The sequence below is a fragment of the Thamnophis sirtalis genome, unplaced genomic scaffold (assembly GCF_051295495.1).
Source record: "Thamnophis sirtalis isolate CommonGarterSnake01/CBP01778 unplaced genomic scaffold, rThaSir2_p1.2 scaffold_7, whole genome shotgun sequence".
Classification (NCBI taxonomy): domain Eukaryota; kingdom Metazoa; phylum Chordata; class Lepidosauria; order Squamata; family Natricidae; genus Thamnophis; species Thamnophis sirtalis.
Window position 1 is genome coordinate 26,563,458 of NW_028261387.1, and position 17,764 is coordinate 26,581,221.

General features: G+C 36.0%; 1 protein-coding gene across 1 annotated transcript in view; it reads right to left on the reverse strand.

Annotated features, from left to right (window-relative positions):
• PATJ (PATJ crumbs cell polarity complex component) overlaps nucleotides 1–17,764 on the reverse strand; it is a 159,312-nt gene that overhangs the window by 64,901 nt on the left and 76,647 nt on the right. The window contains exon 27 of the mRNA XM_087719579.1: nucleotides 9,663–9,780. Within this exon, the coding sequence (XP_087575705.1) occupies nucleotides 9,663–9,780 (118 nt within the window). The remainder of the gene's footprint in view (nucleotides 1–9,662; nucleotides 9,781–17,764) is intronic.

The window sequence follows — 17,764 nt, forward strand, 5'->3', positions numbered from 1 at the left end:
TCTGAATTTCCCCCCTATGAAGTAGTGGAGTTATTTAATATTTAGCAGACAAATCTTGCAAAACTTATTTTATCAGGAGTGGAAGGACCACATTTTGAAAACATTTACATTTTACATTATCTTTATAATTCACTATGTCCTACAGCACTTCCGAGAAATGTAGATGTAGGAGAGAATGGGGAAGTTCAGTTGTGTTGTTGGATCTCACCCATAAAGAGATCTATACAAAATTACTGTGCTTCTTTCATGCATAATATTTCACCAATTCCTTAGCAAAACATTATTTTTCTGAAGAGACTAGGAAAACAAAATTCTGTACTGTTCTTATACTTGGCCAAATGTTCCCTCAAAAAGACAAAGACGTGTCTTCCTCTGAACAGCCAGATCAGAGGTGGTATTCAGCTGGTTCTTACTGGTTCAGGTGAACAAGTAGCGGTGGCTGTTGGAGGCTCTGCCCACCCACCCCAACATAATGCGCAATGACCACGCTCACATTTGCGAACCGGTAGCAAAGGTAAGTGAATCCGATCACTGACCCAGATATAATGAGCCTTAGAAAAGCTTATAGAAAAAAAAGAAAAGAAACAGGAAATTCTGTAGGCTATGATTCAGATTTTAAGGTAACTGTGAGATTGGTAGAACTTTCAAATCTTTATAAAAAGCTACTGAATTGACAATAGTAATTTCCAAAGGACAGGCTTAATATGATGTTGATCCAAGTACTATAATGTCATATCTAACAAAAGTAGGATATAAAATAGTTACTGAATATTTATTGAACCTTAAAATATCCACGTTCTACCACTTATAGTACTTTACATTTAGAATAGTAAAATACCTAAGTGTAAGAATGAAAACCAAAGAAAAAAATCTGTTGAACATCTCCAAAAGCTTGAAAGGTTTCAGATCAGCAATTAAGTTTTAAATCAGCAATATGCTTAAAGGCCTAGCTTACTGACACATTCCTTATCATGCCCTTTTCCTATAAGAGGTACTGAAATGTTTCTTTCCATAGATTTTACTTCATGGATTAGAATCTTTTTAAAAACCACCTATTGGGGCTATTATTATTTGGAATTTTGGGAATACATCATGGGTTTTATCACAAATAGTTACTTTGGTGATGCTTACTTACAAAATGGTTTCATGGAGAGCAGTCACAAAACACTTCCATTTCACCTCATCAGTGAGATGGGCAGCATATAAATATAATAAATTAATAATATACTGGCAGGCAATGTGTTTTCCACTATTACCTCCAGGATCCTAAGCAGCTCTTTACCTACATTCTTATAAATTGTGGCAGTGAGGTGTGATCACAGGTAAGCAACAAATAACTATTGGCTACCCAAAGGTGTTTTTTTAAGAGGCAACTAGACTTTCTTGGTTTTTTCGAAGAGGTTTTGCTTCTTCAAATCACTGAAGCTTCTTGGATGAGAAGCTAAACGTCTTCAATGAAAAACAAGAAAGCCCAGGTGCCTCTTGAAAAAGCACCTTTGGGATAACCATGACCTGGATGACTGAGAATCTCCATAGACAACTGTTGGCTACCTACACACACCATTTTATTCTTGATGAACACATTCAGGTGTCTATATGAGACACACACATAGAGATTATAGCTTCCATATTTATTATCAAGCAACATAAAAATGTTAAAATCAGTTTGGGGAGATGTCAAGGGAGATATTGCTAAGAACATTTAGTTTTTGAATATGCTTTCCAGTACTATACTGTACGTACCAATTTATAAAACATTATTAAATGTCTCAATTAATGGGAGTAAATAGGTTAAAAAGTTTTCCCTGATAATCATTTCGCTAAGAAATGATTTTTTGAAATGACCATCAGATTATCAGTATTTCTTATACAGTATTATATTAACACGTGTCGATGCTAAGGAGTTGGACATTCTACTCTCCCTCTCCACCTGAAAGGAACTCTGTTCCAACTGCCAGTTGCCTTGTATTAACATGCTCTGATGCTACCCCTTTGCTACACTGGTTATGGGCATGGCCAGCATGTGATTCATCTGGCCTACAGCCAGGGAGTTTAGATATTCTACTCCCCCTCCCCACCTGAAGAGAACTCTGTTCCAACTGCAATTGGCCTTATATTAACATGCTATGATCCTAAGGAGTTACACATTCTGCATTAATTTTCAAGCTTTAAGTATCAAGCCCGAGCACATAGTTTCGTAGCGAAGCATGGGTATCCAGCTAGTTCTTGTATATTTAACAGGTTTTTTTTTAAAAAAAAGTTTCATTTGTTTGAAATGAATGCTCAGTTTTTAGAAAGCTAATCATAGGCTGTGAAGTTAGAACATTTAATTTAAGGATTATAGTTTATAAGTTCTAAATGGAACATACTAAAACCTGCAATTTAACTACTTGTGGTTCAAAAATTTTGTTCCGTTGAAATAAGCAGGAATACTATTAAACTTTCTTACAATCTTATCTTAGAATAACCCAGAACAACACATGCACTCAAGGTTTTTTGCATCCATTAGCTAACACAATAGGCAACCCGTAATAAGTTTAGGAAATGTATAAGACAGAGGCAAAGTAGCTGAGCATTTTCAGAGCCAAAATTCTTAGATTGATAGGAATTCTGATGAGGAACTTTATTTTTTTTTTTTTTTAACCCTCTAAGCTCATGTTCTTATAAAGATATTGACTTCTTGAATATGTTATATCATACATACAGTAATTTTTATGTTGGCCATCCCTAGTTGTTTAATCTAACTTTCTTTTTAGTAGATTGTTGTACAAGTATCATAAACAACTTTAGGTCTTTAAAGTAAGTGGTGTATATACTGCCAGTACTGATTGCAAAAACAGTTATTTTTAAAAAATGAATTATTTAATTGAAACCGTATTAGAAATTCCAATTTAAGAAATTTAGAGATGTGGTATATATAAAACAAGAAGAGTTATACAGTTCATCGTCAATAAATTGGAAGAAACCATACAATCTGCACTTCGTTTTACGTTTCATATAGCATGTAAAACAATTTATTTCATGATTTTTGGAAAGCAAAGTCATTGATGGTACCATCAAACAAGAAGCATAAAATCTGCTATTTTTGACGCAAATAGCTTTTAGTTCAGAAAGCAGTTTTATATCTTTGGAGTCCCCTATTCAATCTTACACTTCTACAACTGTGAAAATGTCCTTTCCCCTGGGCTATTTATTATCGTTCAACTCAGACAGACCTGTAATAGTGCTTCCACATCTGGGAAAGCCAATGGAATTTTATGACTTTTTTTGTGTAGGACTCAAATGAAGAAAAGGGCAGGCTAAGAATGTTCACTTGCAGTTCACTGGGGAGTTTTTCTGTGGCAAAAAAATATGCAGTGGGAGGAGGAAGAAAATGAAAGGATCCAAGGGGACCAGCTCTACTTCTCCAGGACCTGCCTCAACTATACTAAGTTTATGAATTACACAGAACCTCAATGAGGCAGTTATCAAAATGTTATACACACTTTATTACACATCCAGACACAAGATTCTTCAGGCAAACTGTTTTGATGTCTCACTAGCTCATTAAACATCTGCTGATTAGGCTCTTGATCTGTCTCTTGTTGCATCCCAAAATGTTCCCCTCTAGAATAAAGGCAAATTCAGTTATACTCTCTCTTCCTTATTTTTTTCCCCTGACAAGGTATGCAAAACTTAATAAAGCAGTCCAAGGTGGAAAGAAATTATATAAAGGCAGTTAGGACAGCTTCCATCTATTTAACAATCAGGTAATTCTCAAAAGCTTGAACCAAACAACCAAGCTATACTTGAATTGGAACCAATTTGTTGTGGATGGAGAAGCTGGCAAAAAAAAAAAGATGACTTCATGACTGTAGAGAAAAAAGTGTTCCAGAAAAATATCCCTGAATAAATTTCTAGGGGATAATGTTGCAACTACTTCATTCTAAGCCCCTCCCTCTAGGTAGCAACACCTTCCCAATTTTAGAATAACAGAGTTGGAAGGGACCTTGGAGGTCTTCTAGTCCAACTCCCTGCCTAGGCAGGAAACCCTATAACATTCAGACAAATGGTTATCCAACATCTTAAAAACTTCCAATTTTGGAGCATTCACAACTTCTGGAGGCAAGTTGTTCCACTGATTAATTGTTCTCACAGTCAGGAAATTTCTCCTTAGTTCTAGGTTGCTTCTCTCCTTGATTAGTTTCCACTCATTACTTCTTGTTCTACCATTAGGTGCCTTGGAAAATAGCTTGACTCCCTCTTCTTTGTGGCAACCCCTGAGATATTGGAACACTGCTATCATGTCTCCCCTAGTCCTTCTTTTCATTAAACTAGACATACCCTGTTCCTGCAACCGTTCTTCATATGTTTTAGTCTCCAGTCCCCTAATCATCTTTGTTGCTCTTCTCTGCACTCTTTCTAGAGTCTCCACATCTTTTTTACATCGTGGCGACCAAAACTGAATGCAGTATACCAAATGTGGCCTTACCAAGGCATTATAAAGTGGTATTAACACTTCATGTGATCTTGATTCTATCCCTCTGTTTATGCAGCCTAGAACTGTGTTGGCTTTTTTGGCAGCTGCTGCACACTGCTAGCTCATATTTAAATGGTTGTCCACTAGGACTCCAAGATCCCTCTCACAGTTACTACTATTGAGCAAGGTACCACCTATACTGTACCTGCGCATTTCGTTTTTCTTGCCTAAATGTAGAACCTTACTCTTTTCACCACTGAATTTCATTTTATTAGATAGTGTCCAATGTTCAAGTTTGTCAAGATCCTTCTGTATCTTAAGCCTGTCTTCTGGAGTGTTGGCTATTCCTGCAAGCTTGGTGTCATCTGCAAATTTGATGAGTTTCCCATTTATCCCCTCATCCAAATCATTGATGAAGATGTTGAAACATTTAACCCTTTCTGCAACTGACACTTTCCCACTAGTTTTAAGCTGCTTTCCCCATTGCATTTCAAATATATATTTACATTTGAATCATAAATCTAAAATAATATTGGAAAGGGACAGTACACTTCCTTCTTTTGCAGCAGTGGTAGCATTGGGTGATGCTAATTTCTGAAGATATTGTCAATGCTTTGAGATTTAAAAACAGATGATTACTGATTTCTACAGTTACCATATTCTTCAACAGAGAAAAGATGACAGTGAATTTTATTCATAGGATTTAAGCATATAGCATGGTGGGTTTTCTTATTAGAATACAGCTGTTGGCTAGAACCTGATATTACTGTATTCTATTTGCAGTTTGATAATATTGTTTCTAAAGGCATTATCTGGGTGTTAAACATCCATTTGAAAACAACCTATGGCGTGTAGTAATGGAAGTCAGTTTTATATTATAACAATATTGTACTATAATATAAACCCCTTCCTAAATATGATATATGCTCACACATCCTATCTCACAATCTGTTATATCGTACTATGAGTTTCTGAAATGACATTAATTTTTCTTCCATTATAAAGTGGTAGGCTCACTGAAAAATTCTTTCCCCTAATTCCGTACTTGTCTAGAGCCTTATAAAGTTTTACATTTTTAACTCAGAATGTAAAATATAAAGATGCCAAGTAAACAATCACTATCATAAATAGTGAAAGATTTTCACCAGATTCATATTGCTGATATATGTAGATATGAGTGCATTTGGATTAGGGTATTAAAAAGCAAAAAATAAAAATAAAAAACCTATGCCAGCAAAGAAATATTGAAAACTGTAATTCTTTGTTGTCAACTGTTGGTCATCTGGACTGTTGCAGTTCAGACCTGGTATCTTGAGTGTTCTATGTATGTATACACACAGACACAATTTCCCCCATCACTTGATTTACATTCAGATTTTCTACCACAGTTCACAGCAAGCAAGCAATACAGTAACATTATTATCACTCTTTGTGAAGAAGAGCATGTTTTCCTTTGACACTTACATTCTGCTGCCCTACAGAATAAAAACGCTGAACAAAATTTCAACAGCAGCTTCTTATCACATGTGAAACATTTCCCTATTGCCTTTTGAGACTTAGTATAAGGCAACCACATCTGTTTCTGCCTGCCAATAACGTTAAGAATAATTAAGTTCTTCTATTATTTTAAGCAAACGCAACAATTAACTGATGCTGTCAGCTTCACAGCCGTTCAGTGCATTCCATTAACGGTTTCCAACTTAAACTTAGCTGGTGCCTTCTTAAAAGCAGAATTCATCTAACCGGCAACTCTTCTGACATGCAAATAACTCAAACAGGAGAAAGAATGCCACATCCAGTTCATGTTTCATTTTCACTCATCATTAAATGCTGAAAGCATGCAATGAAAGAAAGAAAAAAAAGTAGAATGCATTCGTGGATGCTTTAATACATACCTGGGAAACCCCCTAGCACCATTGCTGCATTAGAACACAATTATAGGTATCTGCATTCCACACAAACATTCAAATGCTGTGAGCAGCTCCAGTCCTCACCACATAACACACAGAGAGAATCGGAGCTCCGTCTTTCTTCTGACGACCTTGGGCCTGCTTGAGAGATTTCCCTCGCCTTAAGGGCAATCTGTCAGTTTTCTTTCCACTATGATATGTGACTGATCACAATTAATTTCAATCTTGCCCACAAGCAAAGAGTTACATCCTTCGGCGAGCCTGCAAGCACAACTAGAGAAATTCCTGGTCTTCCATCTCTATGACCCACCGAGGCTCTAGTGCTGTTGCTACTGCTGCTGTATTGTTGTTGCATTGCTGGAAATCACTACGATTCAACTAGTATCCCTCCTCTGAAACAGAAATCATTTTGAAACCATGCTGCCCTTTTTCTTGATTGCGAGCCTAGCTGATTTGATTCTTAATGACCCACTCTTAATTGCAGATAAAAGGTTTGTAACATCCAGTCAGGCACACACACAAACACATATGTATAAATGCTTGTTTCTGATTCTAATAATCTGTGAGTGCTTGCCAGACCAGCAGAGCAGTATTATATTTTAGTTTTCCCTTGATCAGAACTGCAGTGTGGGATTATGTTTATATCTTCAGGAAAACTGTCTGCTCTGAATCCTTATCATTGCCAAGCAGATTGGAATCCATTTAATGCCCCTTCAGTAAACAGTGAGAATATATTTAAAATTATTTATTTTATGTAGCAATTAAATAAAATCACAAGACTGCTGAGTAGGAAGTTGGTATGTATCAATTTAGTCAATACTCATTAGACTTAACGTTCTTTTCATTTAGAAAACACATCTTTTGTAACATGCCTGCAGAGAGTCACATCTGCAACATCTGTTCAATGCATTGGCAGAGCCACAGAAAAATTACTGGTTACAGTAATTCTCAGACCTTATTATACTTATATTTCTTACACTCAAATGCATTTTCAGTATTTGAGTACTGAACCAATAGGTTTAAAATCTGTACTAAAGAGAAAATCTACGCACAGATACCCATGATGATGTAGCCCATTATCTTTTAAGAAATATCATGTAGGAAAGCTAAATTCAGAACAAGATTTAAAAACATTAAAGGATGTGTTATACAATCCCAATTAAAAGCTCTTTGATTGTCATTTTGTTTGATGGATTGAAATGCTTTCTGATACTGTAAGAAAATCTAACACCATTGTTAATGACTGCAGTGACATCTATTGGAAAGGCAGCATTTTAACTTTAGAGCTATGCTGGATCAGACTAAAAGCCAACATCGCATTCCCATTGTGATCAATAAGAATCCACGCCACCTTTTCTGTTGATATTGGCAAATTAATTTGGCCTGCATTTTTCCTGAAAGGAATCTGTTGTTTTAATTGTGTAATAGGAACTTTCAATTAAAATTGGGCAGAAAATTAGGGAAAAGGGCAAACAGAAACAGATTCATTGTTTTGTGACTTGGTCTATTTTGCAAAGTGATTTATAAACTATGAAGCATAAACACGTACCTTAAATAACTACTTAAAGGCAGACAGTCACTCCTCTCTAGTACACACAAGCAAGTGATATTCAGAGACATGCTTTGGGGTCTTCGATGCTTTCTGAACACTGTTTTCTTGCAGATGTTTCACTATCCAGATAGTAATATGATCAGTACATATCCGGGCACTGATGATGTTACTTAGTTGGGTAATGAAACATCTGCAAGAAAACAATCAAGTTCAAACACCAAGAACTCTACAGTTTACCCTTACAAATATTCTCTTCTATTAGAGACATGCTGCTTTTGATACTGAAAATATTAAACAACTATTACTAATAGCTACTGCAGTTTAAACTCAATAGCCAGCCTTCTCAATTACACAAGGGCTCTGCAAGAGATTGCTAGGGGTTCCATGAGAAATTGTGTCCAATAAACAGACAAAGTGCCCAAAGTTTAAAAAGCAATGTTTATTTTTGCATTAATAGGAATTATTATGTGCTGCAATTCAATTCCAAGCAACTACTTTGCCATTGTTGCAAACGTTATACAATTTTGATTGTGTAGGTCAGATAGAAATTGTATTGTGAAATGTTCATATTTTTTGGGAGATTTTTAGGCAGGGGCTCCCTGAGATCTGATAATTATTTCAAAAATTTCTCCAGGGAAATGGGTTGAGAAAGGTTGCCCTTTAAGTTTATTTAATTCCTTTTAAAGCTATCCAGATTGGTAACCTTCTCCAGATCTTTGCTAGCTTAATAAAGGATTGTGTAGAAAGATGCAAACTATTCAAGGAGAGAATCAATCTAATTAGAAATTTCCTGACAATTAGAAGAATTAATCAGTGGAACAGCTTGCTTCCAGAAGTTGTGGGTACTCTACCACTGGAGGTTGTTAAGAAGAAATTTGACAACCATTTGTCTGAAGTGATGTAGAGGCTTCTGCTGGAGCAGGGGGTTGGACTAGAAGATCTCCAAGGTCCCTTCCAATTCTGTTATTCTGTTATGTACACATAGTCCTTAACTTACAGCCACAACTAAGACCAAAAATTTATGCTGCTACGCAAGACAGTTGTAAAGTGACTTTTGTCCCATTTCACAACCTTTCTTGCCACAGTTGTTAAGTTAGTAACATGTTTGTTAAGTGAATCTGTTTTTTCCCATTGACTTTGCTTGTCAAAAGCTAACTGGGCGGTTAAAAATAGTGATCACATGAACTGGAGAAACTATTACCCTCATAAATACATTATAGAAATGTTTTATTTACATATTTGTATGGAATATATAAATTTTAAATGTAACATATATACATATATAATACAATCATGACATTTCAAAATAATTCACATATAAAAAATGATTATGGTCAGAGATCCTTGGTATTTCCAAAACTACTTATCCTTATGCATGGTTAAACAGTTTACTGAGAAGTGGCATATTCACGATCTCTTTCTTAATTAAATTTTGTCCACACTTCCTGAAAAAAGGGTCTAAAATATTATGGCATTAAGGAAGTTTTCTCCATTCACTTCTAATAATTATCTAGATCTTTTTGGTAGTTTAACAAGGGAGTATGTAGGAAGAGGTACTTCCTCTTATTTCTGAAGTCTTTTCCTGCATTCTTTCCCATTGGAATTCAAGATTCTTATATTCCAGCAAAAAATTCAATTCTATAAATATGGTGATCATAAGCAGCTTTTCCCTAGGTAAGAGCCCCAAAGAAGAATTCTGAATGTAGCAATTCAACAGATCTAATAATACTTCATAATTTACCCTCTGTAAAAGCATTTTCTTCCTCTTCGTCCTCTTCCTCTTCTGGCTCATCCGAGCTGGACTTTCTTGCTCCTTTGTAAGGTGGTGGCAATTTCATGGGTGGTGGAATTCCACTTTTCTTGTAAAAAGAAAAAAAATAGCATTTCATATCATGCCTATAAATTTCAGATAGTTCTGACAAGGAATCCATTATATATGTGTAGTTTATAAATGCTGTTTTCAAAAGAAGCTTCTACTTTCATAGACTTTCTTCTTTTGAATAAAACACACATTTTTGTCCACATAAAAAAAAGAGATTGATTTTATATTAGCTTGTTAGAAGCAAGGAATACTAAGATGCTAATGTCTCCTTATACCAAAGCAACAATGATAATACAGCACTTAATTGACAACATAAATGGAAAAATACAATTTTCACCAAAGACCAGAATGCTTCATAAAATAAATCTACAGCTTTCAAGGCACTACAGGGAAAAAAAAGCTTATAAAGCTCCATCAAACATTACAGACTACGCTATTTTCAATATTACCTCTGGTTAACAAGTGATATATCATAAAACTCACAATAAAATCTCATTACCTCACATAAATAAAGGCATTTTCGATAATGGTGCATATAGTGGTACATATCACCCTAACGAAGGAGAACTGGAGGACTCCAGTAGCCACAGCCAAGTATCTGTTTCTCAGGCTTCAGTCGTTTGTGAGCTGTCCTGTAGGGCTGAATTAGCTCAACTACGATCACATTGCAAAAGCCAAATGCATTTTAGTAAACAGTGAGTGCCAAATGTCACGAGACCAACACAAATGGCTTGAAAAATGCTGCTTTATAGTCATGAGCCATGGTTTTGCATGTCATTTTTAGAAAGATTATTATTTTTTCTACAATACTATATTACTATAGTAAGAGTATAGCAGTAAAAAAAAGACATTGACAAATACGAAGTTGCAATCTTATGTGAACAATCGACATTTATTGTAAAAGCGTGCCTTTTGAATGTGGGATGGAAATAAAATGAAAAATTGCAATAGGCAATAAAAAGGAAGGCCAGTTGAAACTGAAAGCGATTGCAAATCAGGATAAAATAAATGTCATCTTGTTAAGGCAAAAATAGCATCAAAATAAAGAGAATAAAAACAAGCTTCCACAATTTAGGTAGCGGAAGAAACCAATCAGCACTTTATCCAAATTATCCTTCCTACCAGTAAGTTTAGGAGTTGAAAAGCAATCAATTAAATGGGTTAATGAATTCTAAAGACAAAAGTGAAAACCTATATCATATTGAATTCTAATGTAATTATTTATTTTTATCTATCCCATTATTATTACTTTATAAATAATTCAAGACAGCAACATAGATAATCCTTCCTTCTCCTGTTTTTCTCACAACAACCCTGTGAGGTGGGTTGCCTGAAAGAAAGGGATTGGCCCCAAAGTCAGCCAGTCAGCTTTCTGTTGATTATAGTATATGAACTATAATGGTGGGTTCCTACCGGTTCGGCTGAACTGGTAGTGGTTTGATGGCCTGGATCGCTGGAACCGGCAGCGACTCAGGCCTGCCACGTCTCCAAACTGGTTCTCCAGGCAGTTCCATAGGCTCCACCATCTTGGTTTTTCAGTTTTTTATTTTAATTACATTGCACATGCATGCACAGCACGCACACGAGTGAACCGGCAGCAGAGCCTTTCAGAACCCACCCCTAATATGAACAAACCATATACAACCAACTTCCTCTTGGCTGTTATTTTACTTCCCAGCCTAATGTCTAGCTGCAATTTCCTTCTTGTTTCCCATCAAATGCTCAGATCTAACCCTGTTTGACTTCAGCCTTGGGTTGCTGCTTGCTGTGGCAACAGCTGTTACTGAGGACAATACAAATTAATCCGCAATGAGTCAATCCACTCATTTTGGATGTTGCTCTGTTTTGTTTTCACTTTAACCTTTATCTGAATACTATTTTCATGTGCGCTATGAAGATGAGTATTTTATGTTGCCTTTCTTGGAGTATGCTGTGTTGTTTAAATCCACTGAATCCACTAAATCCAGTCTTCAGAGTCTAGAAGAAAAAATAATTCTTTTCCTGACTCAGCTTCCTCTCTAGGAAATGTTGTCTATGCTTTCACTCAGCCATAATCAAGGTTTTACCCTACTCTATGGAAATAACCAGCCCAGAACATATGGTCAACTGAAGAATATCTGCACAATATCCTTTTAATGACATTTTCCCTATTTGTCATTCTCCAGCTGACCAAATCCAACATTATCTGGAATACGGTGGGGGAAATTACATCCTATTTATATTTGATATCATTATTTCAAGAAGTCATGTATTCCATTAGCTTTTGAACAACACCAATTTACACTATTAGTACTTTAGGGACAGAATCATTCATGTAGAAAAGAAACTATTACTCATGCAACTACTTTTCCGTGTTACAAAGGCCGAAATACTGCATAATTTAGCACTCTCTGCCCAGGGACTCATGCAGGGCAGTATTTGAGTTTTATTCACAGGGAGGAAATCTGTTGAGTACTACCTTCACAATGAAATGGCTGTTAAAACTAACCGGTGATCTGCATTATTTCAGAGACATGATATATAGCCAGTTCAATGACAAGTGGTACTTCTTCAACAAACACACAAATAAATAATTTCTATATGGTGGCCCCCATACAGACAGTCTCAATAGCCCAGCTCCAGGAGTCAGGCTACACAGGAATGTTTATACCATTAATGGCTGAATGTGCATGCATGCCTTGGGAAGAACCTCCCTGCAAAAATGTGTAATCAATTACCTGCAGGGTGATTAAGCACTCTTCCTGATGTAAGAAAAAGCTTATTGTGATGACACCACAATATTAGTAGTAAAGAAGAAGAAAAAGGACATCCTATAACTTAAAACGTATACCTTGAACTTGAGAAAATCTACATAAAAATTTAAGGTAAAAGTTTCTGTGTCCAACTCTAGGGCTCAGGGTTCATCTCCATTTCTTGGACGAAGGAGTCAGTGTTGTCCCAAGACATTTTCCATGGTCATATGGTCAGCATGGATATATGTCAATGGCACATGGAATGCTGTTACCTTCCCACCAAAGTGGCACCTGTTAATCTACTCACATTTGCATGCTTTCAAATTGCTAGATAGGCAGGAGGTAGAGCAGGAAAGGGATGCTATCCCATTGTGCAGGGCTTGGGTCTCAAAACTGGGCCATCAGCTTTCCAATTGACAAGCTCAGCATCTTTAACCGCTGAGTCATTCCAAAAAGGGAACTTCTCTACAAGAGGCATCAAACAAAGTCTCGAGATAAACCTTTCCACAGGCAGTAATGGTTGAGCTCCAACTTCTAGCATTTAAGAATAGAAGTACAGTTACAACCTTTTGTTTAGTGACCACTCCGAAGTACAACAACACTGAAAAATGTAATTTATGACCATTTTTTAATGCTTAGGACCATTACAGTATCCCCATGGTCATGTGATCAAAACTCAGACACTTGGCAACTGGCTCATATTTATTATGGTTACAGTGTCCTAGAGTCATGTGATAATCTTTTATGACATTCTGACAAGTCAAAGGGGAAGCCAGATTCACTTTACAACCATGTCAGTACCTTAACAACTCTGGCAAGAAAAGTCATCAAATGGGGCAAAACTCACTAAACAACTGTCTCACATAGCAACCAGAATTTTGAGTTCAATTGTTGTTGTAAGTTAAAGACAACCTGCAATCAACTCACAAATATGTCTGGCAGACAAAAAGCTACAATTGTAAAGAGGGAAAAAAACAGAATTGTAAGAATATTTTTCCTTTGCTCCTCTAGGACATCTGGACGAGCATCTTGAGAAGAATGTATTAGAGAAGGAGGAAGGTTCTTAAAAGTCAGTTGAAGTCATCCAAATGAAAATCATGTGAGGGATTAAGGTACAGTCAGCAGATTTTGCATAATCAAAGCTGTCTTGCTATTAGAGTGGCTGAATTATTTGCAAACAGAGTTTCAAAGAACACGATCAGAAGGCAATTCAAGATAGTTCAAGTGGAGTAACACAAACACTAGAAAACAATTAGAAAAGAAGCCAATGCCCAGATTTATATTTGTCAGATTGTTGAATGGAGGATAGCCAGATAAGGATTGTTTCCTTGTTGCCTAGCACCTTTGCCTCAACTTTCTAACCTGCAATGTTCTGGGTAAGTAGCAGGTTTTGTCGGACTCCTAGCTTCTCCCAGCTTTCTTTCTGTAGGAGGTGCAGAGACCAAGATTTTCATATTCTCAAAAAATAGCTCCTCCAAAGGACTCAAAAGTCTTGGAAGAATGGTAAACATACAGTTACAAAAAAAGCTGTATTACACTACTAATGGTCTGTCTGCATTAGGATACTAATGGCCCGTCTTCATAAAATGTATTGTATTGCCCATTTTGCTTGCAGCAAACTAGAGTTTGGAGGCAAAGTCATCAACGTGATGAAAGTCTATGGTTGACCTCACAGAAACGTAGAGTGGAAAAATACTGCTGTTGATCCTGTCAGTGTTGTGGCCTGCCGGGGGCCAGCAGAGGTGGCAGCAGAATCAGACAGTGAGGAGATGGGGGAGGAACATGGGCCAGTCCTGGGGGCTGAGGAAAGCTCAGATGAGGGCTCTCTGTCGGAGGCAGAGAGGGATTAAACAGCAGTAAAGCAGAGGAACAGCTGGAGCCTGTTTCCAATGTGCGCATGTGCAGAGCTGCCAGAAGACAAGAACAACTAAGAAAGAATGGTCAACTTAGGAGTAAAGCCACACCTTGGACGTGATTGGCACCTCCCACAGGAAACAAAAGAGGACCGAATGGGGAGTGGACTTTTGCAGGAAACAATTTGTTCATTTGGTCGTTTCAAGTGGAAAGTTCTGTTTGTGACTCTAAGAGACTCTGTGCCAAGCTTTGCCTTGCCCTGCATTTGGAAACTAGTTATTTGGCAACTTTCCAACAAGATAAGGTTTGAGTTGATAAACATTCCTCTGAAAGACTGTTTGCTAAGCCTTGTGAATGAAAGGAATTCACAGTCATGTAAATAAAAGAGTTTTGCCAGGATCAAGACTCTGCTTCTTACTTTTTAAGGAAGCCTAGGTCAGAACATCCAGAAATGAGAAAGATAAAATGCTCTCTGCTGAAGAGTAGCTCCTTTAAATACAGGTAGTCCTCAACTTACATCCATTTGTTTAGTGACTAAAGTTACAATGGCACTGAAAAAAGGGACTTATGATCATTTCCACACTTACGACCATTGCAGCATTTCCATGGGACCTAAATTCAGATGCTTGGCAATATTTATGGTGGTTGCATTGTCCCGGGGTCATGTGACCATCTTTTGAGACCTTCTGACAAGCAAAGTCAATGGGGAAGCCAAATTCATTTAACAACCATGTTACTAACTTAACAATTGCAGAGATTCATTGAACAACAGTGGCCACAAAGATTATCAAGTGAGGCAAAAAACAACTGTCTTAGCAACAAAAATTGTGGGCTCAGTTGTAATTGTAAGTCAAGGACTACCAGTAGGATACTAGCAATTTCAAACATGTTATTTATTTTCATTCATCATTGCACACTGGTTTAAAATTCAGAAATGGTTTTCTAATCATTTCGACCAAGTTTGGACTATTCAAACTATTTTTTTTAAAAAAGCTTGGGAAAGGAGAGATCATCCAATCTATATCGCAGCAGTACATTTATTAGTACAGCTCAAGATTTATAAACTAGTATGCAAGCTCCCAAATCCCCAAGAACACCACATCAGGCAAGATGATTAAAAATACAGAAAAAGAGAGGGCGGAAAAATGAAATGTGACTGTTTAAATCATCCCTGCTCCCAATTAGTCATACAAAGCTAGACACATTCATCTGAACTTTTCATTTCATACACCATGAAAGTAATAATTTCCATATTTTTTAAGGAAAACCAAGAGCTCTAAAGGTTCATCCTAGCCTACATTAATTTTTTTATGAAGAGTCAAGAGAGTTCCTCATGTAAATAGCCTTGTTGAAGAAAAGTGATTATCTATCAACAATCAATCAATTATATCAGTGGTGGGTTTCAAAAATTTTTGGAACCTCTTCTGTAGGTATGGCCTGCTTTCCGGGTCCACTGGTGGAACCTCTTCTAACCGGTTCGGTAGATTTGACGAACTGGTTCTACCGAATAAGTATGAACTGGTAGGAACCCACCTCTGAATTATATGATGAGTCATGTTACCTCACAATTTGTTTTTACTTTTTGGGGAATTGAAGATACAATGCTCTGAAAAAGCAGAGCCAATGACTGCAGCAAAGATCAAGGAACTTGTGAGTAGACTGTTTCTGGCAACTTCTCTGGATAAAGAGAAGACAGGAGATCATCCACATATGATCTGGATGGCTGCTCCTTGCAAGGAGACATAGGATATCAGTTTTCCATGTGTTTGACTGTTGGGAGATGATGCCACTTTGCTCAAAACCTCAGTAGAGCCTTTTAAAGGACATTAAGTTTGCAAACTTCACTTTTTATCATTTTCAGAAACTATTTTAAAGTTCTATTAGAGTTCTTATTAGAACTTCCATTCGAAGTTCTATTAGAACTTCTATTAGACTTCTTCAGAATGACAAATTTGAAAAGTCTTCATTGGGTGAGTTTATCTTCTGAACAAAATATTAATTACAAGCTTAAGAATTTAAGAAATATGAAATAAGCAGTAAAAGCTAAATCAGATTTTGATGTAAGAAAGTTACAAATGGATTAAAGATCAAGATAAATTTGGAATATTGATTTTACACTAATATTTTGGAACTAACTATAAAAATAATTTCTTGAAGGATTTCTTGCCATCCTTCTTGTTGCAATAGGAAAAAAGCATATATGATTTGGTTAACATTGGGACTTTCAAAATGACAAAATATGTTATAATATCATAAATATTAAGAGATTTGTGAAGAATGGAGCTCGAAGTTGGTAAATTCAATATCAGCACTATCACTAAAGCTGTCTTTTTCTATGGATAGGTTGTGTCTAAAAGATGTTAATAAAGGATTGACATATGGATGACAAATTTTATCTGACAATATAAAGTACAGAATCTACAACTACAAATACAGGCCAAGAGAATGATTTGGAAAAGGACGCTATAGTGGACATACAAAAGGAAAGAGAATGAGCTGCAATTTTTCTTTTCTTTTTTAGTCTACAAAAGAAGCTTGTTAAAGCCTCAAAGAAATCTGTGCAATGAGATAAAATAGAGTTGAAGAGAAATAAAATCATGTGACAATATTTGATTGAATCAAAGATTAAGATTTTTAGAAATAAAAGGAAAAATATAAAATTAGTTTATTTCATCAGAATTAAAATTGTATTTATTTATTTAGCAATGTTCTGACAACTTTTCATGGACTTTTTTGTAGGAGAAGGGCTGGCAGAATAAATCCCTTAGAATCCCTAGGTAGCCATAAGATAACTAAGTCCCACTCCCCTTGAGTGCCATTGACCCTTATCTTACTCTAAGCACGTGCCAACAATTAGTTGAAAAGATTCCTATGCATAAGGTTTTATTAGCAATAAATCAGTTTAATTAAATCTTCACGTGTAGATCTGGTATTTCACGCCTGACTTTTGCTGACAACAGGATTGAAAAGTAGATGTTTTATAGTTTTGCTTGTAGATAATGGATATGGAGGAATAGATATTTGTTTAACCTTAAAGGACAATGAAGAGTTATTAAATTTGTTTATCATTGTGATGAAAGTTCGAAATCACTTTTTTATATATTTTATTTTATAACACACACATCTTTCTTTCTTTTCTCTTTTTATTATATTTTCTTTTTCTTTTTTCCTCATATACTATCTATTCTTTCTTTTCATTCAGCTTTCTCTTAAGTATACAGTAGTTTGTATTAGTTTCTAGTATTCTAATTAAAATTCTTAATAAAAACTTTATTACAAAAATGCAACCAATATGTTTTTACTTTCCTAATGTGAATGATTGGGGAAGTTTAGAATGGGCCCATTTCCAGATTGGACCACTCTAGAACATTTAGATTATATCTATTTTAGATGTGGACGATTTCTAGAAAATCCTTTAGAAAGAGGTTTATTTCA